This window comes from Podarcis tiliguerta (assembly GCF_965153285.1).
Source record: "Podarcis tiliguerta genome assembly, chromosome: 1".
Lineage (NCBI taxonomy): Eukaryota > Metazoa > Chordata > Lepidosauria > Squamata > Lacertidae > Podarcis > Podarcis tiliguerta.
In genome coordinates this window covers 19,829,885-19,855,032 of record NC_139534.1, presented here as the reverse complement: position 1 = coordinate 19,855,032, position 25,148 = coordinate 19,829,885, and the positions used below count along the sequence as shown (strand labels likewise).

General features: G+C 42.1%; 1 protein-coding gene across 8 annotated transcripts in view; it reads right to left on the bottom strand.

Moving 5' to 3' along the window:
* Positions 1–6,805: 6,805 nt before the first annotated feature.
* Positions 6,806–25,148, bottom strand: part of UBR3 (ubiquitin protein ligase E3 component n-recognin 3) — a 94,116-nt gene continuing 75,773 nt past the window's right edge. For all 8 annotated transcript variants that reach the window (XM_083405197.1, XM_083405195.1, XM_083405194.1 and 5 more), the window contains 9 exons: positions 21,964–22,072; positions 20,000–20,100; positions 16,561–16,685; positions 14,496–14,603; positions 14,202–14,327; positions 13,300–13,476; positions 12,197–12,406; positions 10,522–10,661; positions 6,806–9,508 (listed from right to left, as the gene is read on the bottom strand). In XM_083405197.1, coding sequence (XP_083261323.1) covers positions 9,391–9,508; positions 10,522–10,661; positions 12,197–12,406; positions 13,300–13,476; positions 14,202–14,327; positions 14,496–14,603; positions 16,561–16,685; positions 20,000–20,100; positions 21,964–22,072 — 1,214 coding nt within the window. In that variant the 3' untranslated portion in view covers positions 6,806–9,390. The remainder of the gene's footprint in view (positions 9,509–10,521; positions 10,662–12,196; positions 12,407–13,299; positions 13,477–14,201; positions 14,328–14,495; positions 14,604–16,560; positions 16,686–19,999; positions 20,101–21,963; positions 22,073–25,148) is intronic.

Genomic DNA, 25,148 nt, shown 5'->3' with positions numbered 1-25,148 from the left:
ATTTCATGTTATAGCAAGTTTCTAGAGACTAGATTATGAGTCTTTGTAAATTGTGTTTCGAAAGGAACTTTTGTTATTGCCAAATACCAATGTGTTTGCATTGTTAAGTTTTCTATGAATAAAAATCATTTGAAGTTAGATCTTAATAATTATTTCACTATTAATATACTTCTTCTTGATTGTATTTCACTATTAATATACTTCTTAATTGTATTTCAGTTCAATTACTTTGATAAAATACATATTTTGTTATGTGCAAATGGTTTAGATACCTCTTAGGTCCATAAATTTCCATATAGCATATGTTCAACACACACAAAAAGAGACAATTTGTTGTTGACAAAGGACAGCTGGACATATAAAGGGCCCCATTGCCTTCAGTAGCTTAGGGCCTCATCAAACCTAAATCCAGCCCTGGGCTAGACCATGCATTCTGCCAGCGCATGGATAGGTTTGTGTGAGAGAGATACACTCCCTTTGTAGCTGCTTAAACTAAAAACATGCAATCATGTCAAGCGAGTCTGAGGATGTCGCAGTGGCTCAGCAATTGTACTCTTAGCACTCATTAACCTGCATGGCAGTTTACAGGAATAGGTTATCCGATGACAGCACTTAATTGAAAAGGTCTTTCCTTCGATTTATCTATGTGAACGTGAGGCGCCTGTTGCAAGCTAGGGAAGACAGTACTTTGCGAATAATTGAAGACATGGGGCTGTTTCTCCTCTCAGAGCCAGCGGGGTTATTTCCATGAAACTTATCTGCACATTGAAAGCACGTTTTTACCATTTTCAACAGTCATGGCTTCCCCCAAAGTATCATGGGGGGAGGTAGCTTGTTGTGGGTGCTGAGAGAAGTTAGGAGATCCCTTTCCCCCTCATGGAATCAAAGAATTGTAGAGTTGGAAGGGACCCAAGGGTCATCTAGTCCAACCCTCAGCAATGCAGGAATCTCAGCTAGGTCATCCATGACAGACAGCCATCCAACTTCTGCTTAAAAACCTCCAAGGAAGGAGAGTCTGTTCCACTGTTGAGCACCTCTTACAGTCAGAAAAGTCTTCATGACGTTGAGTCGGAATCTCCTTTCTTGTAACTTGAAGCCATTGGTTCAAGTCCCACCCTCCAGAGCAGGAGAAAACAGGCTTGCTCCATCTTCCATGTGACAGCCCATAAAATATTTGAAGATGGTGGTGTGATAGGAATTTTATGGTCTTAGATATATGGTAATGTTCATAACTGCACATACATAGATCAACACAGGATGACCAACCTGGAACCATTTTGATTCCTAAACTGACCAAATCCTTTCTCTGCAAGGTTAAACTGGAAAAGCCTCCCCATTGTCTCTTTCCTCACAAATCCTATCTCAAGTATATGTCTGTTTGAATAAGGTGTGAGCCTGTGACCTGGCCCAGGAAATAAGTATTTTACCACTACAAAAGAATGGCCAGGCTCCCCAGGCAATCCAATCAAGTAACTTGCCAGACAGGAGATAAACTGTGACAGGAGAAAAACAACATTTAAATTTCTGTGATGTAGGTGGGATGTATCTGAGGGGTGGTCTTAGGTTACACCCCTTCTGTGATGTATGCATAATGTTTCTGGGGGTGGTCTTGATCTAGAGAATGGGAATTTCAAAAGTCTTTATAAGCCCTTGCACGGCAATTTTGGGGGTCCTCTTCCTCTCCTGCATGTGAGGGGAGTGCCCTGTTGCAACAGATCAATAAAGATCAAGCATACTAGCTGCTTTGCTTCTCAATATTCTCTGGTTGGCCTCTGTTATTTTCTCCTACCAATAGGGAACCTATGTAAGGACTCTATATGGGCTCTTGGATACCCCATAAGGGAAAAGGGCATATTTTATATTTACAACAGTGGTCATATCTCCTCTCCATTTTTCCAGGCTAAATATACACAGCTCCTTCAACCATTCATCATAATGTTTTCCCTCACCAGAGCTACAATTCTTAGAGCCCCCTAGAAAGAGGGATTGTTAAACTTCTCTGAAAATTGCAGCTCTGTGAGGGGAATAGGGGTCTTCTAACAACTCTCAGCGCCCTTAGCAAAGGCCAGGATTCTTTGGGAACAGCTATGCCTGTCTAAAGTGGTATACTGCTGCTTAAAGGCATAGTGGGGACTTTGGTTGAGAATGTTGCGTAAAAAGAAACATCGACGCATCTCGTGCCCCTTTTCGTTCCAGAATCGCGTCCCTCAGCCGTACGGAAGTTACATGCAGAACTTGGCGCTCTGAAGCAGCGCGTGAAATGCGCACTCACCTCAGGCAAATCAGCAAGGAGGTAAGGTAAAGGTAAAGGGACCCCTGACCATTAGGTCCAGTCGTGACCGACTCTGGGGTTGCAGCGCTCATCTCGCTTTATTGGCCGAGGGAGCTGGCATACAGCTTCTGGGTCATGTGGCCAGCATGACTAAGCTGCTTCTAGCGAACCAGAGCAGCGCACGGAAATGCCGTTTACCTTCCCATCGGAGCGGTACCTATTTATCTACTTGCACTTTGAGGTGCTTTCAAACTGCTAGGTTGGCAGGAGCAGGGACCGAGGAACAGGAGCTCACCCCGTCATGGGGATTCGAACCGCCAACCTTCCAATCGGCAAGTCCTAGGCTCTGTGGTCTAACGCACAGCGCCACCCGCATCCTGGCTGTATAATAAGGGGGTGGGGAAAAATAAGTTTTGGTATGGGATTTATTCCCTCCATTGAGGGGAAGACCAGACAGAGCAACAGCTGTGGACTCTTACCTTTGTAGAGAAGCAGCCCAGCCACACGAGAGTCAGAGGTTTCCGCACAGCTCCATCCTTCCTGGAAAGGAAGATACCATCATAGTTCAAGGACATACCCCATCCAGGCCAAATCACCACAGAGGGCCTGAGCTTGGGTCCCCAGAGCCTGATAAAGAGGGCCTGGAGAGCTTCATTTCACCTCTGGGCCTGAGGCTCCCCACACCTGCTGCAAGGAGTGTAAATGGTGGAAAATGCACAGCTGGACCTTGATGAGAGGAAGAGGCGGTGTCAGTGAGCAAAGAAGGCCCAGTTTCTCCTCCTTTCAGGCCTCTTGCTGTATGATAATGACATACACTCCAACGTACCTCTGATGAACATAGGGACCCCCTGCTCAACAACAACAATTTTACTATTTATACCCCAGCCATGTGACTGGATTGCCCCAGCCACTCTGGGCAGCTTCCAACATATGTAAAAACATTAATATATATATATTAATCACACACACACAGCTTCCCTATTATACAGGGCGACCTTCAGATGTCTTCTAAAGGTTACACAGTGGTACCTCAGGTTAAGTACTTAATTCGTTCCGGAGGTCCGTTCTTAACCTGAAACTGTTCTTAACCTGAAGCACCACTTTAGCTAATGGGGCCTCCTGCTGCCGCCGCGCCGCCAGAGCACAATTTCTGTTCTCATCCTGAAGCAATGTTCTTAACCCGAGGTACTATTTCCGGGTTAGCGGAGTCTGTAACACGAAGCGTATATAACCTGGAGCATATGTAACCCGAGGTACCACTGTAGTTACGTATCTCCTTGGCTTGGGCATTAGAGAACACCATACCCTCCAACATTTCTCCGATTAAAATAGGGAAGCAAAAGGACACTCCGGGTTCAAGTCAGAATCTCAGATGCCTTCTGTAAATCCTGGACTGTCCCTGGAAAATAGGGACACTTAGAGTATCTGTAATGGGAGCATTCCTCAGCTTGCCTTCTCTTCGGCTGAGGCCTAGGAGCTGGCTGGGCTTCCAGTATGGTGGGAGCTATAAACAGGCTTCTTTCCCATCTCTGTAGTGTCTTCCTGAGCCCAGGACATGATGGAAGGAGGGCCATAGTGATCACACCGATTCCTTTCAATTGATGGGTTGAATTGTCCCCCTCCCCCGGTTTTTTGTTTATTCTGTATCTATGGGAGTATCTCCCATCTCCCTCACCCGTCCCTCAAGTAGCAAGAGTACCCATAGCTATCCACAGAGCAAATGCAGAGATATTTTAAGAGGCAGAATTTAACACCTCCGGAATGGATTAGGAGCAAATGAGGCGTGTTGGGAGACACTGGACTGAACCGGCAGGTTCTGTTATTACAAGGTGATTATGTATTGGAATTATTCTGAGATATCCAAAAATATTCAGTTGGGGTGGGCAGTTCATGTTTGTCAATACAACCGGTTCCAATAACTTACTTAGTGTTCAAGTCCATATGTGATGCTCAGAGGACTCAGAAAGGTAAATCACCTAAATTGGGCTAGCTTTCTCCTGTTTATTGTTGCCATGACAACTGCTCTTTGGTATTCAGGACTGCAGCGTGTCTGTTCCTGTGGCATTTTTGGCACGCACACGCACACACACACAGACACAGTAGCAAACTGAACAACTAACTGATATGCAGAGTTGGAAGAGTTAAGGGTACAATATCAACAAAAAGGCATTTGTAGAACACAAACAAGAGCTCATACATATAAATTACCCCTACCACCCATTTTGTCTGCAAATTTGCCTCGTTTGGTATTGATTGTGGTCACAGAAACCTGCATGTATTTCCCAACCTTTGCTGCTGCGCTTTAAGGTATGCAAATTGTTAAAACCACTTCTTCACTTGGTTGACGGGAGAAAGTATAGTGCTGATTTCTCACCTTCCACCTGCTTTTGTGTTTGTCTAGGCTACTCTGGCTTGAAGTGTCTGGAAGGTCATTACGACGCCATGTTATGCCCAGGCACAAATATTTGTGTTATTTTAGCATCTGATCCCAGGAAGTTGTGATCTGACTTGTTTCTTGTAGCAAGTGACTTAGCACATACTACTTCGAGGCTTGAAAAATGATGAGCGCAGACTTATTAGAAAGACTCACAATTAAGTCATTTCTGCGTGTAACAAGGTAGGAAGGATTTACGTACAGTGGTACCTCGGGTTAAGTACTTAATTCGTTCCGGAGGTCCGTACTTAACCTGAAACTGTTCTTAACCTGAAGCACCACTTTAGCTAGTGGGGCCTCCTGCTGCCGCCGCACCGCCAAAACACGATTTCTGTTCTCATCCTGAAGCAAAGTTCTTAACCTGAAGCACTATTTCTGGGTTAGCCGAGTCCGTAACCTGAAGCGTATGTAACCTGAAGTGTATGTAACCCGAGGTACCACTGTACAGGGCAAATTCTAAGGAAATCTGACAGATTTGGCCAGATTTTAGGGTAAGGTATGCCACAATTAAGGGAATCCATGAAGATCCCTTTTCTGTCAACCTTCCAACCTCCATGTCTCTCTAAATCTGGCCATTGGGACTCCCCTCAGGTCACACCTCTCCATAGGCCTGCCTTGCACCTTCCTTGTGTTTTTGCCTGGCTGGAATGTGTGCTTGAACTCAGATAACGCTGCTTGCTTGCTAGCTAGCATGGAGGATGCAGAGGGGTATATGTTAAAACTAGCCTTTCGCTAGGTGAACCACTTTTGCTTCCGGATCCACTCATCACTGGCATTATGTCATGAACTGGTTGGTCACAGAGGAATAGTGAGAGGCACCCGCTGGGGAACCCCCAGGGGACAAAGGCTCAGAGACCCAGGGGCTGGTGGTGACACGATGGTGAGTGGTCAGAGGGAGAAGATTGGGAAGAGGTGGTGTCGGAAGCTGAAGAGCTCATGGGGCTTTGTGAGCGAGGAGAGTCTGTGGCAGAAAGAAGTCCAGAATCGGCAGTAGAGGCGGAAACAGGAGAGGAGGGAGGCCAAGAAGCAGAGATGAGCCAGTGTGGTGTAGTGATTAAGAGTGGTAGACTTGTAATCTGGTGAACCGGGTTCGCGTTTCCGCTCCTCCACATGCAGCTGCTGGGTGACCTTGGGCCAGTCACACTTCTTTGAAGTCTCTCAGCCCCACTGACCTCACAGAGTGTTTGTTGTGGGAGATGAAGGGAAAGGAGATAGTGATAGTGATAAAGTGGGATATCAACTCCAAACTCTTCTTCCGGTTGGTTAAAGAAGCCAGGGTGTCTCCCCTCCTGCGGCAACCAGCTCCACTCCCCCTTTTCTCCCAGGGCCAGGGGAGCCATGAAGAGGGAGGAACAAAAGCAAGCATGTGTGGCAGTCTCAGATTGCTTGGGAAATACCTGGGAGAGGAGGAGAGTAAGGCAGCTGTGGGAAGGCCTTTAGCCTCCACAACTGCCTCATGGGGCAAAGACCTACTGAAGAGTGTTGCTGTGCTTCTTAGACCCGTCACTCCTTTGCCAAGCCTGTTTTTTGAATAAGGAGCCAACTTCACCCACTCTGGTGTGATTTACTGTGGGCTCGCTTCTGACACGCATGGTCCCCCGGCAGGCTGCCTAGAAAGGGATGCAGCCCTCAACGCTGAAAAAGTTGTCCTCCTCCTGACTCAAGGTAAAGGGACCCCTGGCCATTAGGTCCAGTCGTGACCGACTCTGGGGTTGCGGCGCTCATCTCTCTTTACTGGCCGAGGGAGCCGGTGTACAGCTTCTGGGTCACGTGGCCAGCATGACTAAGCCGCTTCTGGTGAACCAGAGCAGCGCACGGAAACACCGTTTACCTTCCTGCCACAGTGGTACCTGTTTATCTACTTGCACTCTGACGTGCTTTTGAACTGCTAGGTTGGCAGGAGCAGGGACCGAGCAATGGGAGCTTACATCGTCGCGGGGATTCGAACCGCTGACCTTCTGATCGGCAAGTCCTAGGCTGTGGTTTAACCCACAGCGCCCCCCGCGCCCCCCCTGCCTTAACTGAATGCAAAACACATGTTTGGTGCTTTTTCATGTAAACTTATTATCATACAACAAAAGGAGCCCATACACACATAATGACAGTAGACTTTTTATTAACATATTTTACAATGTTGATTACGGTATTTTTAGTTTTGCATTTTGATGTGTCAAAGACTGATTCTGTTTCCACAGTAATGTACTGTACTTAAAATGATCGTTCATACAAGATACCACACCAGTACGTCGGAGGAATAGCAGCAGCAGCAGCAGCACACACACACACACCCATTCTAGTTGGACCTGTTATTTTTCAAAGTAAGCTTAACAAAGCAGGTTTTCAAAAAGTTATAGGAGTAATCAAAGTTCTAGTTCAGCAGCATGCAGGTATATTTCAAGTAGGATTTCCAAACAAGTGCCTTTTCTTTTTCTTAAAAACTGACCGGTGACTAATTCACCAGTATAAAAATGAACGCCATGAAATCCGAAGATTTTAAGGTTAAGGCTAATAATTTTACTTCACACTCATATACACAGTCATAAAACATTCCATTTTAAATAGCACATCTCATTCAGTTTCTGGAGGCTCTTGTTTCCTTTGACATCATCTCTTGTGAAGTTTCAAAACCACACAGAGCAAATCCAAGACTCCTGTAATCGCATTATGCTGGGAAATGTCAGCAGCTTTTCTGCCTGTCCGGTGCTTACAAAATGGCTGGGTACTCATAAATGAGCAATGCAAAAATATTATAGGCAGAATATACGTTACAATATTAAAAATGTAGCAATGTTCTGGAAAAGACCATATTTCAGTTGGTGGATGAAATGCAGGCTCCTGGGTAGAACCCAAAAATGTTTGCGTGTGCTTATATATAAATATTCACACGGATAAATTTATATAAATAAAACAGCAAACCATTGCTATGTGTTTTCCTTAAGGTTTTGTAAAAACGTTGTGGCCTATAAGGCTCATCTTGTGAACATCCCCACTTCCTTCTTATTATTTCCTATCCGAATTTCAGCAGCTGACTTCCTATCAGACGTTTGAAAAGAGAGCAGCTTTCAACTGAATACATGGTTATATGGCTACAACTCTTTCTTATTTTTAATGGTAGTTTACATATATAAACTTCACTTTACAGAAAAAAAGCTATGTTAAGTCAAAGGATGCAAGTGTCAGAAATGACCAACAGAAGCGTTAGAAAGAGTCCAACAGCTGTTTGACTATTCTGTGAAAAAGATGAAAAAGGTTTTGGCAGCAAGATAGTATCAATCTGTTTCCCCCCCTGCCTGGTTAAGTGTGGTATGTGGTGTGTTCCCCACCCATCTTTCTGCAATGATGCCCATTCTTGTGGATTTCAAAGCCATCTAAATAAATATAAGTGTCCTACGGTCCACTATGAGTGGAAGCACATATATATATATATATCTCCAGCTTGAAGGACAGCCGCACAGGTGATTCTCCTCTGTGATCCAGTATGATGATCAGCTGTTTCTTTGAGAGGAGGGCTCGATTCAGGCTGCTCCTTGATTCCCCCCCACCCTTCCATGGCAAGCAACTGGATCCTCAGGATTTCCGCTTTTTAAAAAGGGTTCTCTGTGTACAGCCTTGACTGCTCCATGCAGACTGGAGGATAGTTGTAAATATGCCCCATTCAGAGGAGGTGCATTTCTTTTTAACCACTGCCAACTCACAATTTAACTCCTCTACCAAATTCCCCTATTAATGGAAGTCAAGCAGAAAGGGCAGTGCTTGCTCTGTGAATATAATAGAAAGATGCTTCTTGAAACTCATTGGAAAGTCCTCAACTTACGCTTCATTTGCAAAGAACTCAGCAGGACTTTCGCCTTCCCCTTACTGAAACCTACGGCTAGGTGGGAACGAGACAGCCATGATGTGCTGGGCTGGGATTGTGATCTACCATTTCGGGGCGTCTTACAAAAGTCGTATGTACACAGACCATAAAATGGATGCGTTAGTAGTTACCAGTAAATAAAGCTAACTGAAATGGCAGAGACAGAATACTGTATACGTACTGTATTACATTAAGAGCAGCAAGCTAACTATTTTACAGCTAATTTCACTAATCTCTCTGGAGTATATCTATGAAATTCCTGAGAATGAGTAAGGTTTTCAGTATTGCCTGAAGCTTCTTTCCATAGCTTCGCGGCAGTAAGTGAAATATTCTCTAAAAATCCTTTAGACCAATTTCTATACAATTTCACAAATCAGAAGTGTTACAGCTCTTGTATACTTACAAATACATTATCAATCAAAATCTTAAAGCAACACAAAGAAGGGTAAAGGGGGGAGCAGTATGTTTAGCAGGTGTGTACTACACATATACAGTGCCTCAGCATACACAACCCCAACCCGGGGCAAAACAAAACGCTCAACCGCCATTTAGTGGCATTTTTAAAGTACAATTTGTGCTTGTTTATTAGTGGATTATACAGCAACAACTATCAAATGAATTTAGATTCCGTACTCGGATTAGGAGGGCTAATTGCTTTGTGTTTTTAATTCCTGCATGTCTTATTACCAGGACCTGGATAACGCAGGGCTTCGTAGAAAGGTGCCGATTCACACCTTCCCCAGGGAAGCGACTGAACTTCCATTCACTTAAAGCTCATGCCGGTAGCGCTGATAATAAGGGTGATGTTACAGCAAGGTGGTCAGTGACCTACAAACCATTATAATGCGGCCCCCATCTTTTGTTGATGTGGTCAAAGGTGTGCGAAACCCACTGCTGTTCAAGGACTTTGTATCTTTCTTTACATATATAGAGAGGTTTGCCACGCCTGCAGGAAAGAAGAAAATAAAAATTAAGATCAATAATCAGTTGAACAGCGGGAGCCCAATGTACCGTATTTTTTGCTCTATAAGACTCACTTTTTCCCTCCTAAAAAGTATGGGGAAATGCGTGTGTGTCTTATGGAGCGAATGCAGGCTGCGCAGCTATCCCAGAAGCCAGAACAGCAAGAGGGATTGCTGCTTTCACTGCACAGTGATCCCTCTTGCTGTTCTGGCTTCTGAGATTCAGAATATTTTTTTTCTTGTTTTCCTCCTCCAAAAACTAGGTGCGTCTTGTGGTCTGGTGCGTCTTATAGAGCGAAAAATACGGTAATTTGCTACCTTAAGCACCTGTGTTATGCGATGCAAGTGATGCCCCCAATCAGTCTTTGGGACGCTGCAAGGGAGCCTGATTGCTGCCCCTTCGGACACCCTTAAGTTACCGTACTGGCCCGAATATAAGCCGCACCCAAATATAAGCCAAACCTGTAAATTGGGGGGGGGGGGGAGAGCCACTCCCTTAAAATTCCACAGGCACTCACACCCGTTCCATTTTACCATATGTCTGTTTCAGCAGCGATATTGCAAAAGCCAGTTTTCATAAGGTCATGAATTTAAACCGCAGTTTAGCTTTTCACGGTCAGATTTGGGGGGGGGGGAGAGTGTGGCTTATATTCAGGCCAATACGGTATGCTGCCTCAAGCAGCTACAGTTAGGTTGACACTGAGAATAGCTTAAATCCTCCTTTTTCAGACAAAGGGGCATGCAGCACCATCCACGTGTGAGTTTTCTTCTTAGCAGGTGCCCTCATATTAGCCCCCCAAAGCCTATTTAACCCCCAGTTTTTTAAAAAGCTTGGTGATTAGGCCTGGGAGCTTCTGAAGGGGAGGTGTGATATTATTATGTGAAATTATTTCCCCTGGTTTGCCAAACACCTTGGTTACGAGAACAAAACAGTTCAAAAGGGGGGTAGCCCTATGTTAAAAACACTGCAAATTATCTCTCATTTTAAAAAGTTTACCTGAGATCTCTGTCTTCTTCACCATGTGCATCCAGGTAAACGGAACCCCAAAGGCAAAAGCGATGACCACGAATGATGATGATGACGGATGCGTTGATCAAGAGGAATATGCCTGTTCCAGCACCGCAATTTTGCGAGTGCTGAGGTTTTGTTTTGGGAAAGAGGGAAGAGTTCTTTGTGAATGGCTTTCTAACAAATGTAATGATCTGCATCAAAATACAGTGGACCCTCCATATACAAATTAAATTCGTTCCAGGGCTCCGTCCACGACCCGAAAAATCTGTAGGCAGAGGCGATGCTTCTGCGCATGTGCGCAAAGTGCACAGAGCTCTTCTGCGCATGGCGAAACTTGGAAGTATACACTTCCGGGTTTGCCGCGTTTGTAACCCGAAAGTTACATATCCAGAGTGGTACGTAACTAGCAGGTCCACTGTATAACAAAAATGAGCTCAAAGGATTATAAAGGCTGGGGTTTACCTAATGAATCCCAGCAGCAGCAGCAGCTCACACATGGGCATAGCTGTCAACGTTTCCCTTTTTTTAAGGGAAATTCCCTTATTCCGAATAGGATTCCTCACAAGAAAAGGGAAAAGTTGACAGCTATGCACATGGACCTCCTTCCGCTTGTGCAATGGGGGTTTCCACCCTCTCTTCCCCTCCAAGTCCCTTAAAATTGGCTCTGGTGGGATTGGGAGAACCCTCAAAACGGGGGGACCAAATGGGGGATAATTCCAACTGGCAATCTGAAACGCTTCTCTTGTTGGAACAACTGACATAGTACAACATTTCATTCCTCCCATAGCTTTCCCCTGGGTCCACAGTCCTCTCTACTCAGAGTTTCTGCATGGCCAGGGGTGCTTCATTCACTTCAGTGGGTAGGGCAGTTCTGCACAGAGCCACACATAGAAAAAACTCTTCTCTTATATAATATCATAGAGTTGGAAGAGACCACAAGGACCATCGTGTCCAACCCCCTGCCAAGCAGGAAACACCATCAGAGCACTCCTGACATATGGTTGTCAAGCCTCTGCTTAAAGACCTCCAAAGAAGGAGACTCCACCACACTCCTTGGCAGCAAATTCCACTGTCAAACAGCTCTTACTGTCAGGAAGTTCTTCCTAATGTTTAGGTGGAATCTTCTTTCTTGTAGTTTGGATCCATTGCTCCGTGTCCGCTTCTCTGGAGCAGCAGAAAACAACCTTTCTCCCTCCTCTAGGTGACATCCTTTTATATATTTGAACATGGCTATCATATCACCCCTTAACCTCTTCTCCAGGCTAAACACGCCCAGCTCCCTTAGCCGTTCCTCATAAGGCATTGTTTCCAGGCCTTTGACCATTTTGGTTGCCCTCCTCTGGACACGTTCCAGTTTGTCAGTGTCCTTCTTGAACTGTGGTGCCCAGAACTGGACACAGTACTCCAGGTGAGGTCCGACCAGAGCAGAATACAGTGGCACTATTACTTCCCTTAATCTAGATGCTATACTCCTATTGATGCAGCCCAGGACACAACCACTAATGTGAATGGGGAAACCTTGCAAGAGGCATTCCATGTTCACTCCAGGTCATCTGCAAGAGATCCCAGGATCACAAAAACCAAATGGAAGCATTATTAGGCGTGCTTCCTTTCCAAATCGCTTTTGGGAAACAGGTAATGTTTATTACGAGTTTCTTACCAAGACACATTCACAGTAGCTCTGTTGCTTGCAGCAAAGTCCTTTCAAACACACAAAAGTGCCACAGACTAGACAAACGGCGGGGTCTTTAGGAACTTTGGAACAGACTGAACAACTTTTTCTGTGATAGTATTGGAAAATGGTATTATAATTTTCAGGCAATTGTAGGAGACGTGGCAAGTCCCATTTAGCTTCTTGTATAAGTAAAATCTGGAAGAGACAATGGGGAAATGTGAAAATGTTTCTCCAGAAGTACAGAAGTTAAATTTCATAAATCTTAGTTTTCCAAAAAGTTCCCAGATAAGCAAAACCTTAAGAGAAACTGACGGGCAAACACACCAGTTCTCAGAATTACACTGGTGCCTCGCAAGACGAAAAGAATCTGTTCCGCGGGTCTTTTCGTCTAGCGGTTTTTTCGTCTTGCGAAGCAAGCCCATTAGCGGATTAGCGCTATTAGCGCTATTGGCAGTTTAAGGGCTATTAACGCCTATTAAAGGCTTAAGGGATTAGCGGTTTAGCTGCTAAAATGCTTTTAGCAGCTTAGTGCTTCAGAAAAAGGGGTTTTGGAGCGGAAAAAACCCTCAAAAATTTTCGTCAATTTTTGTCTTGCGAAGCAAGCCCATAGGGAAATTCGTCTTGCGAAGCGCCTCTGAAAACGGAAAACCCTTTCGTCTTGCGGGTTTTCCGTCTTGCGAGGCATTCGTCTTGCAGGGCACCACTGTATAATACATCAGAGAAATTACAATATTATCTCTGCAAACCTTTCAGTTTCTGAAATCACTCATTCAGTTTCCTGTAGCTCCATCTGTAATAATGCCCTTATATTTCTTTCCAGAAAATGTTTATGATAAGTTATTCTTTTTGCTTATGGTGGCCATTTCCAATTCAATTAAAATGATTTATTTAAACCATCTATAAAGTTTATTAGCTTCTAGAGAACAATTTGGCAGTACAGTGCAATCAAAAATTTGCTAAAAAGGAAGCTGCTGTGCTGCTATTTTGTAACAAATAATTTTTAAAAATGATTTTTAAATAGGGTTAAATTTGAAAATGAAAGCAGAGTACCGTATTAAGCTGCAGCAATTTTTATTTATTTCACCTACCTTTACTTGGGTTGGATGCTTGCCTGCAAATGAAACCAATTCTGAGCACCATTGGGATATTATGTCAAAGGCTGGCACAGGCCAGTCAAGACATGAGGCACTGGAGAACTCTGACGACTGGAAAGATGGCGGTAATAAACCCAGGCAGTTAGCAAGCACGGTAAATTCTTCGTCTTCCTGTTAAACATAAAAGGAAGAAGAGCCAGATGCGTCAGATATTCAAAAAGGGGGGGAAAAGGAAGCCCAAAGAACAATGCTGTCAGCTTGAGCGCATAAATTCAACTTCATCAGTGGTGTCCAAACTTTTTTCAAAGAGGGCCAGATTTGAGGACCAACCAAAGTTGTTGACCTTTTTTACAGCTTTTACAGTGGTACCTCAGGTTAAGTACTCAATTCGTTCCGGGGATCCATTCTTAACCTGAAATTGTTCTTAACCTGAAGCACCACTTTAGCTAATGGGGCCTCCTGCTGCCACCGCGCCGCCGGAGCATTATTTCTGTTCTCATCCTGAAGCAAAGTTCTTAAGCTGAAGCACTGTTTCTGGGTTAGCGGAGTCTGTAACCTGAAGTGTATGTAACCTGAAGCGTATGTAACCCGAGGTACCACTGTATAAGGATTTTTAGGATTGCTGAGGATTGAATGAATAAACAGACCGGTGGACTGCATTAGGCCTCTGAAACGGACTTTGGACATGCCTGAACTTTATGATGCAAATTCATGCTGTGCTGTTATGATACACACACACACACACACACACACACGATCAAGTTTAATCTTGCATCTTGGAAATATCGGCAGTATTTTCCCTATACAAGCGCACTTCCTAGATAACGCAGGATGCTTTGTTAGAGTGACGTCAAAGATTATTAGAACAGATTAAATGAACCAGTTTTTCATAGTACCTGACAGCTAGGTAGCTCTGCTCCAAAGAGATGGTGCTGAAGAAGGCTGGTAATCCTGAGGAAAGGCAGACAGAACTGCTGCAAATAAGTCTCTATGGAGTGTGGGCACCAAGCGCTTGTGCTGTCCTAAATTAGAGTTTTGAAAAAGAAGAAAATCCTGATTGATTTAACTCCTGAAGAATCAACGGCACTCTTTGGTAATTCTATTGATTCTAATGCTGATTTCTCCCTCATGTATTTAGTAACCATCAAACTGAGCTATGGTTGACAAACCAAAAAATATATAAACCGTACCATGGCTAGGTCTTCAGTTTCCTCTTGCTCATAGATCTTCCCGTTATAGAGTTCACTGATCACGTGACTCAGTAATACTTCCCAAGACTTTTTTGCATTTGACATACTCTGTGATTAAGAAGAAATTAATTAGACAATTAGCAAAATAAGCAAATGCTGTCACCCCAATCCAACAATAGTTCAAATACATGTACGAAATCCCATGTCAATATGGGTTTCCATATTCTGTTTATTATTATTATTGTTGTTGTTGTTGTTGAAAATGAATATAGAACAGTATGAAAAAGGGAATTCTAAAACAGTACAAGGGAATATACTAAAGCAGCTTAGCAAATGATTTAGAGAACTATACTTCCTTAATATATTGCTGATACAAACATTTAAAGCCAAACCAGATACTTCTAATTTGCTATAACCCTACCTTTTCAGATAGTGCATGTCTTTCAGAAGGGCATAAAATAAATTCCTATCCCTAAAATTCCTAACTGGGTTATTTAGCATACCCATTTGCAAACAGTTTGTTTAATTGCCTTAGTTACCACACTCCAGGATCTTTCCATCACAAAACCAACACTGGCCAATGCCATCCCATTTCCATCTTAACACAGTTTTCCTTGAGGTTACAGTGAAAGTTGTTTTACATATCTTTATTCCATTTTTCTCTAAGATAAGGCTTTCCTTGAGAATGCTCTTTAACAGATCAAAAACTCAATAAAGATTATTTTTAATAATAATAATAATTCTGCATTTAATAAGCTTTTAAAATAATACAATAGACTGGATGTTATCCAAGGTAAATAACAGCAGGTTATTATTTATCAAATTGACTGTGAAAGAACACAGTGGCTGTAGTTGTATTGACGTCAATTTCACTGTATCTAGTATATAACAACAGAGATGTCCATCTCATTTAGAGAAACAAACTGTGGACATGACACAGAAGTGACTTGGGTTTCATGACATTCTTGACAGCTTCTGCAATGTAAAACCAGCAGTAATAATAGTACATGATGTAGTAGTCATAGAAGTTGTGGCAGTAGATTAGTGCTGAAGGCTACATATCACAGCCCAATGCCCTAATTCTTGGGGATGCCAGAATCGGGCAAGCATAGAGTTCTGATGATGCAGATGCAAAGAGCTTTTCATGCATCCCGATTGTGCCATTTCTTCTCATTAGGGTGAGAAGGATTGGAACAAAAGGAGAGAAGCACAATCCCTTCAGATCTGTGAAAAGACCTGTTAACTTTAGGAATAAAGGAAGGGGCAATTCTAAACACTGTTTCTTGTTGACCACTGTTGACAGTTCCATGTTGACTCAAAGGGTATCAAATTCTGAGTTCCTATATGGGCGGATGGAATCCCCAACCAGAAATGTTATTTTGAAATAACATTTCTGAAACCTCTCTTCTGAAACCTGTGAGCGTTCGGATGTTGAGAAACAGATTTGCCCCACACTCCAAAGACCCATTGTAGAGGCCTCTGAAGAAAGTTCCAAAATGGAGTTAACTTCTGCTCTCTTTAAGTTAAAATGACCCAAATGAGGGCAAATTGTCTAATCCTTAATCCTCTGTGTTCTACCTGGAGAATCAAGGCTTTGTAAAAAACAAACAAACCTAGGAGCAGGGGAAAGGCCAAAGGGCTAAACTTTGTATTGGATATGCCTTGCAAATCATCATAAAGCACCACTGTTGGTTCAATAACTTGCTAAGATTGTGCTCTGTCTGTTTGTCATGGTGGTGAAGTCAGGCAGAGGCAAACCTGTTCTCAAAATACCTGCTTAGCTATCTCAGGCAGAGGAAACCTGACACTTAATATGCTTTGCTGGAAAACATTTCAAAAACTCATCACCACCAAAGCAGGTCTGGGATGGTGAGGAGCTCTTCGTCCTTGTAGACTGACACTGTCTTTCAATCGAGATGTAAAAAATCTGAACACTTGGGAGAAAATGCAGTATAAAGGTTGCACAGATCTGTATTCCAAAGAGACTAACAGGGCTTAAATGTGCTCAGCTGGATATAGAGTTGCACCATTAGCAGTCTAGTTAGCTTTTCATAAACCAACACACCTTTTTCAGAGCTCCTGAGTTCATCCACGTCATCCTGTCTTCAGCACTGCATTTAACCGAAAGTGCGACAAGAGCTTGTATATACAACAATGTGAAGAGCACCTTTATGATACAGGTAAAGTGTTCTACAAAAGTACGAAAACAGACAATGTCAGTCAAGCATTCTAAATTAGATCTCAATTTTGTACACAGCAATTCCATACTCTACAAATTTGTATTTCCCCCCCCAAAGGAGCCATCTAAAACTTGAAATGCATCAAGTTATATTTTGTAAGGAGCTAAACATACACCAATACATTAAAACCTAAAAGATGCAAGTATTACATTTATCCCTGCTGGTCTGAATCAGTGTTTTATTGCAGCTGTAATGGTTCATTTTATTTATTTTTATGTGTGGTTTTATTGCTTTGTTTTTACTGATGTTAGGTTTCGGACTGTGAGCCACTTTGAGCAAACTGAATAAGATGGGATTTAAATGAATATGTACATTTTCAGAAATGATAGCTTCTGCACTGGGCAATTTAACAGGTCTCAAAACTACTATCAAAATCAGGAGGTCATGTTTAAAGAAAGAGAATGAAAACAAGGCCTTCCACTGTAAACCAGTTATCAGCTTTAACTGGAGCACTTAACAATGTGCGCAAACAGAGATTAATGCAACAATATTTAAAATAAATTGAACAAGGGTTTTATTTTCCTTATCAGGAGTGCTGATAGTACATGCAATAGGAATGCAAGTAAAATGCAATAGGAAACAAGAATAATAATTTGGGGCTAGCATTTACTGCAGTGGTACAGCTGTACAAACAACCTTGTAGAGAAATGTATTTTGCAATATATCCCTCAGGAACTCCACAAACTTTACCAGTGCTCTGAAGGATTTCACTTTTAGCTAAAGCCCCTTTTTACAACTCAGCATATCCTGCCTGCCTGCCTGCCATTAAATGCCACATTAAATGTCATCTGCAGAAAGGCTACAGCTTCGGGAAAGAAGCTTGTCTAGTAAGCAAAATAGGTAAAAGAACGGCTATTTCACAGTTAATCTGGAAATTGACTGCCAATATTCCACTGAAGCTTTATTTGCTCCCCCAAAGAGAGAAAAAAAAGAATGAAAGCCAGCAACTTCAGAACAACTCAAGGAACCTGTATGTTTAAGTTTCTGCAATGGAAAGTAAACACAATGGGCAAACATGGACCAGAACTTCAGGTATTAACCAACCGCTTAACGCTGCCACATCTGCACACAGAACCACATTCAGAGAACAGGAGCTTTTATTTGTAACAATTGGGTGACTCCATACAATTGTGACTGACTGGCCACTTGATGTTTTTAAGAGTGCTTATACCTGTACTTTACACTTTAATGTTAGCCATCAATAAATTAGTCTGATCTCCAGGCTGCACACAATTAATGAATCACAACCACCCTCTCTTAAGCTCAGCACACACATGTTTCTTCATCCCCTCTCAAAGATCCCTTCTTCTAAAATGTTTCATGCTCCTACAAATCCTTTCGAATGTGTCAAAAATATTTCTTAACCCTGGGATGCACAGCTGAACTCCCAAGTCAAGCCTTACTGGTCTTACTAAATGCCGAATAGAACCATGTGGCAACTGCTATGTTCTTTAAAATGACTTCCCTGGTGGTGGTACATGCCGAAAAGGCAGTGGCTTTCTCTTCTACACAGGTCCAAAGCAGACATCATGCTGACTCCAGGTTAACCATTATTAATTTAGAAGTTAGCCTTGGGAACATGGCAGTTCAATGGGCAACAAATATCGTTATCAAGTTTAACCAGCACCACCACACAAAAATCTCTTTTTTACATTTTAAACATGCACCCATTTCCCCCATCTTAATATTCTGAACAAAATTCAGCCAACTAAATATCTTCAACACTGTGCTTAATCCTTTAGGTCACACGAAATACGTATATGACAAAGAAAACTTATACCCTCTTACTCTTTGAGCCCTCCATGTATAAAACGATGGAACTATTGACTGCACTGACCTCTAACGTGATGTTCTCCTACAATCAAAGGCTTAATTTGTGTTTTCTCTTTTGAGGTGGATTCGGATCAAATTTTCCTCTCAGAATGAACAGCCTGAATGGTGTAATGGCATTTACTTTGCTTTAATCAATGCCGGATTGAAAAAAGATAGCCAAGGCCATTCGACAGTTAATAAGTTAGTTAATAGAATTCCCATGGCTTTGCTTGAAGGACAGGAGATGCTATTAGGACACTGCTTATTAAATGCTAATTTTCTCAGAGAATACCATGTAGGTATTTTTAAACAAAAAGGAGCTTTGTTCAAATAACCACCTGACAGACCACATTCCAAAAAAAGGGAAGGGTATAAAACCACCCAAGAAATATCTATCAGATGTGTCTTCCAGGACTAGCAACAGACCTATGTTGTACTTGTAATTGTTAAAATTGGCTTTGCTGCCACATATAAAATGTGCTATTAGGCGCACATTAAAGTAAGAAAGATTCTTTCTGTCTGTACCTTGCCAATAAATTCTTTAAGCAGCTAAAGACAACCTATGATTCTCTTCCGATTTAAGACACAGTTCTGTTAGAAGGCCCAAACAACTGGTTTCTTGGGAATTTTATTTACAAAGGTGCAGCTATATATGAAAAGGCTGCTTTCATGGCTGATTATACATTTATACTGAACGTCCCTGATATAAAAAATATCACAGATGAAGCCAATACCATGTCAACAAATTATAAAACTGTTAAAGAGAGGAATTCTATTCTGTAATGCCCATAGTTACACTTTTATCAAAATGTACCTGTATCACTGCCAGGGGAGGGGGGGGGGGGAGAATTGGGTTAGTATTTTCAAATAGTAAAATTAATGGTTTTAAAAACCTGACAAAATAAGCAGTGATAAATCATTTCTGCTTCAAAAGTATCTTGGGATTCCGGTAACTTATGCTCGTTTTTATATATGCAGCGACCATTACAGATACTGTATTATAGCCATTATCTTTGTCGGGTGTGACACAATTGCCACAATTTGAGCAGTTAAATTGAAACGAATTATTCTCTTTCACCCTTAGGCGTTCGCAGTTCAATGTGAAATATTAAGCAGCCCCACTGCAGTAAAGGAATGAAGGTCAAACGAAAGGACCCAAACTCTCTCTGTCTCTCCCCGCCCCCCCCCCATCTCAAGGAACTTAATAGTCATTTCTCAGGCCTCCTGGTTTGACTGTACTGTTGTCTGATAAAGGTGAGAAGACAGGAGTCACAGATAAGCCCGTCAAACCACAACAAAAATTTCTGTTTGATGCCAACTTCTAGAGATAAGGCAAAGTCATTATTTGAGCACACACAGCAGACAAGGTTTATTTGCTGTGCTGCTTTAAAAGCCACTGACAAGGGAAACACACCGAGACTTATTATTTATGCATTTTTCCCCGAAACATACCTTTGCGCAATGGCTGTGGCATTGTTAAAATCTGGATGAGCAAAAGGGACGAGGCATCTCTATAAAGTACTGGGACTTCTGGCTGTTCCTCACTGCAAATCCTGGAAATTATGGAAATAATTATATTTGGCACAATAACCCCATTTCCTTAGGAATTGATGCAAGTTTCTGGAAGCGATACTGCTAGACTGTAAACATATAAGGACACACTATATTTGTGGAAACGGACGCGGGTGGCGCTGTGGTCTAAACCACAGAGCCTAGGGCTTGCCGATCGGAAGGTCGGCAGTTCGAATCCCTGTGACGGGGTGAGCTCCCGTTGCTTGGTCCCTGCTCCTGCCAACCTAGCAGTTCGAAAGCACGTCAAAGTGCAAGTAGATAAATAGATACCCTTCCGGCAGGAAGGTAAACGGCATTTCCGTGCACTGTTCTGGTTTGCCAGAAGTGGCTTAGTCATGCTGGCCACATGACCCGGAAGCTGTACGCCAACTCCCTTGGCCAATAAAACGAGATGAGCGCCGCAACCCCAGAGACATTCGCACCTGGACCTAAGGTCAGGGGTCCCTTTACCTTTATATTTGTGGAAGCAGAAGTCTATGCTTTAAAACCAAAAACTGGGTGTTCAGATACCCACTGAAAGTTCACCTCCAAGCTTGTGGAGAGCAATAGAGCAATGGAGAATGGAACTCACTTTTACATGCAAGATCACCTGAAGAGAACATGTCTGTCTATCCAATACAGAACCAGAGATGCAATGGTGAATGTGCAGGTCAATTATTATAAAATGTTCTGCTCAATTATTTTAGCGAATTAATAAAACTGCCCCAAGATGCTGTATTTAATTGTTGCAATCTTACTTTGCTTTTGGAAAATTCAGGACCGTTCCTGATGCATTTCAATACATTAACAAACATACAACAAGTATATTGAGTCATTTTTTATACCAATAACTTTTAAAACGTATGCTCAATTTTCAAGTGGAATAAAGTGATAGCAATAATTTTGTTTTATAGGATGCAGGTCAAATAATAATGTTTGCACAATCAAACCTTTAAATTGATATGGTTTATAGGATGCCTGGCAACATTACAAAAATAGGGAATGCTTGCAGGAGCAAGTGAAACATCTGACTAAATATATTCATTTTGCTAGAACGGAAGAAGTGAAATGATATAAAATGCCAAGAGATAAGCTCCTTTAGTTTACGTCAAGCACCAGAGCACATTAAGCTCTTAAAAATTGCTCTGTCATTTATTAAAAGCCTAAGCAACTTGTTCACCGTGACACTGAAAACTGTCTTTTATAAAGTCTGTTTGGAATATGGAAATGAACCACCCTGCTAATCCCTTCAACGCATATGAGGAAGGCAGATAAGTGTGGCTTCCCAAAACACTACTACAGAAGTAGTTAAGAAAAAGCAACCTAATGTAAAGTCTGATAGTGATAAAGCAAAATTATTGAAAAGAGAATCAAACTGCACCATGCTGCAGGCATAAACAATCTATAACTATAAACTGTATTATATTCCAAGATACTGACAAATTAGTTACCCGATGTGTGTGTTTGCATTTTTTTCTCTCCCTCCCTCTCTCTCTCTCTCTCACACACACACACTCACACTCTGAACCCCCATTGAGCATAAAGGGACTTTCCTTCTGAGCAAAATGCATAAGATTTTGCTGCACAATGTAGTTTTAAAAGAGAAGAGAAAGTAAACATGAATAAATGCATGGCTTAAAAAATGAATATGGTCTCCAAATCTTTACTAGTTGAAAAAATGGATGGAATAATTGTTTGGGTATAAAAGGTCTTTGGATATGGCAGGTGAAGTGAGATGTGTGTTTCTAACACTGCAGCAAATTCAGTCCCTTAGAACGGTATGTTCAGCAGAGATACACTGCTCCACTTGGTGCCTCACAAGGTTAAAACGCTACAGAGAAATTGGTCTATAGAACTGTACTTACTGCAAACTCTCGTCATTCTGCATCAATTGGGTTAGTTTCTTCCATGGGTTGTAAGCAGAATCAATGCTGTAGAGCCGCATGTGCATAGCCAACACATGAAACAGCTGATCTGAATGGATAAAGGGAAACAACTAATGAGTTAATTATTTGGTTGAATGAAATTAAAATATTTCATAGTCCTTTGTAACCGATTGTTTCATTTTCTAGATTACTGTGGCTCCCTAACTCATTGCCAGCTGTTAATATTTGACAACCCAATCCGCTATAGCTGGCTTTAGCATGCACCAAGAGCCATGTAATAGATAGTGTGGTGGATTTAGAACGGGAAGACCCGAATTCATATCCTACATGAGCTGCACAATTTACTGGACGACCTCAGACAAGTCCCCATCTCTTAATGTCCCTCACAGGATGCTGCAAAGATAACAATGGGACGAGTGCTACGTAAGCCACCCCGAGCCCTTTGGAGAGAGGGTCGGGATACAAATATAATAAATCAAAAGTTTTACATTGCAATTGCTCGAGTCACATCCATGCAAGAAAAGGAAATGAGGCTGAACCATGGTGTTCAGCAGCTTCCCAAAGGTTTCTGCAGGTTAGATACAGCGGCTTAATAAGGGCCTTCTCTAGAGCACTGCCATTACACAGCAAATCACCATTTCTATATCCATTCAAGAGGCAAATTCTATTATCTGTTTTCAGTGTGGGGTTCTCTTTCAGATGGAGTCTTAAGCACTCTCTCTTTACAGTAACACTGAATAAAGCCATACATTAATAAAAATGCAACCAATAATAAAGTACCAGAAATGCAACGGAATGTCACACACCACTTTTCTTGGTGTATATATAGCTAATCTGGTATCTAATACAGAGGTGGCTGTATTTTGGTGCAGAGAACAGTTTATTTCCCCTTGGGGATCATTTGTAACCAAATGAGCCGGTTTAAAGAGAGACATTTCCTAAATTACACGACTGCCGAGTCTTAGATCTTGTCTAGATCTACAGAACCAGACTGATGAGAGGAGATTACTGCAAAATTAATCCAGATAAGGAAATCTACGACTCATAATTGCTCTCTTCTATTCGAGCCAGGCTGCCACAATGCAGGCATGATCATTAGAGTTGCCCCGTGTTATGGGATCCCCTGCCATGTTTTGAATTTCTTTTTGTATGCTTCTTCACAACTTAATCTATAATGGGAAAATACGCATTTTTACACAATTTTTAATTCCTTCAAAGAGCGGTTGGTTTTTTGTTTATTTCATGATACCATCATTTTAATTGACAGTCAGTTTATAGTCAATCTACCATTTCCACACCCAAAGAAGTTTTCGTATCTATTTCCTTTGCAAAATATAAATCCTTTATTGCTCACACTTTCTTTTATTTACTATCTCTCATTTCTGTTCTTCTATCCCTGGCTACCAGCTGAACAGACCAGGAGATACCACATTTAAATATAAATCACAAGAGGAATTAATTTATTTTCCACAAATAGACAATTATTCATAGGCACTTGGGAGGCCAAAAGAGTCTCATGCTTATGTCAGCTGATTTTAGCAGAGCTTGAGGGCTGTAATTAGTTCCTGGGGTTTGGGAAATAATTGAAGGCGCAGATGACATTGGAACGGATTGTCGTCACCTGTTTTCTGAATCAGATGCAGTGAATGAGGGCAAAACAAGTTTCCTGGCAAAAGACTGGCATTTTTATTTATTTATACTGACAGTATTATCCTACATATGTCTATTTTGAAGCCTATGTGGAAAAAATACTGAATTATGTTGAAAAAATGGTATTGAAGCGGCAGTAAAAACATTCCCTTCCCTAGTTCTAAATATATATATATACTTTATACCATTCATGTTGTTGTTATGGAAACAGAAAGCACTAGCTAGCAGAAAGGAGTTCAGCAAAGGTTTACGTGTTGTGTACACTAAACCATGATTTGACAGTACGTGCCGTGCCCAAAAGGCTTCAGCTTGCGGGCTGTACACTATTTTCTCCCTCTCCTTCTATGCCATGCAATTTCTGCACCTTCATCCAGGGCCTTAGCAAACCACAGCTTGCATTTTAATCCAAATCAAGGAAACAGTGGTTTGCTCAAACATAGGTTGCCCACTTAGAGCTGCAGTGAGACAAGATACTCTTATTTTAAAAGTTGTTCAGGGAGTAAAAAGTTCACTGGACATCTGAGGGCTTATGCTGTTGTCCCAACTTCGTGTACCAGGATGCACCCATACATTTCATTAGGCAGGACATACACCTATTTCACCAGAAAGATATGGATGTCTCGTACACCCCAGGTAGTGTGGTTGCTGACCTTGAGCCAGACATCCTGGAGAGTGAAGTCAAATGGGCCTTAGAAAGCATTGCAAATAACAAGGCCAGTGGAAGTGATGGTATTCCAGCTGAACTATTTAAAATTTTAAAAGATGATGCTGTTAAGGTGCTACACTCAATATGCCAGCAAGTTTGGAAAACTCAGCAGTGGCCAGAAGATTGGAGAAGGTCAGTCTACATCCCAATCCCAAAGAAGGGCAGTGCTAAAGAATGCTCCAACTACCGCACAATTGCACTCATTTCACACGCTAGCAAGGTTATGCTTAAAATTCTTCAAGGAAGGCTCAAGCAGTATGTGGACCGAGAACTCCCAGAAGTGCAAGCTGGATTTAGAAGAGGCAGGGGAACCAGAGACCAAATTGCAAACATGCGCTGGATTATGGAGAAAGCTAGAGAGTTCCAGAAAGACATCTACTTCTGCTTCATTGACTATGCAAAAGCCTTTGACTGTGTCGATCACAGCAAACTATGGCAAGTTCTTAAAGAAATGGGAGTGCCTGATCATCTCATCTGTCTCCTGAGAAATCTCTATGTGGGACAAGAAGCTACAGTTAGAACTGGATATGGAACAACTGATTGGTTCAAAATTGGGAAAGGAGTACGACAAGGCTGTATTTTGTCTCCCTGCTTATTTAACTTATATGCAGAATTCATCATGCGAAAGGCTGGGCTGGATGAATCCCTAGCCGGAATTAAGATTGCTGGAAGAAATATCAACAACCTCAGATATGCAGATGACACAACCTTGATGGCAGAAAGTGAGGAGGAATTAAAAAACCTTTTATTGAGGGTGAAAGAGGAGAGCGCAAAATATGGTCTGAAGCTCAACATCAAAAAAACGAAG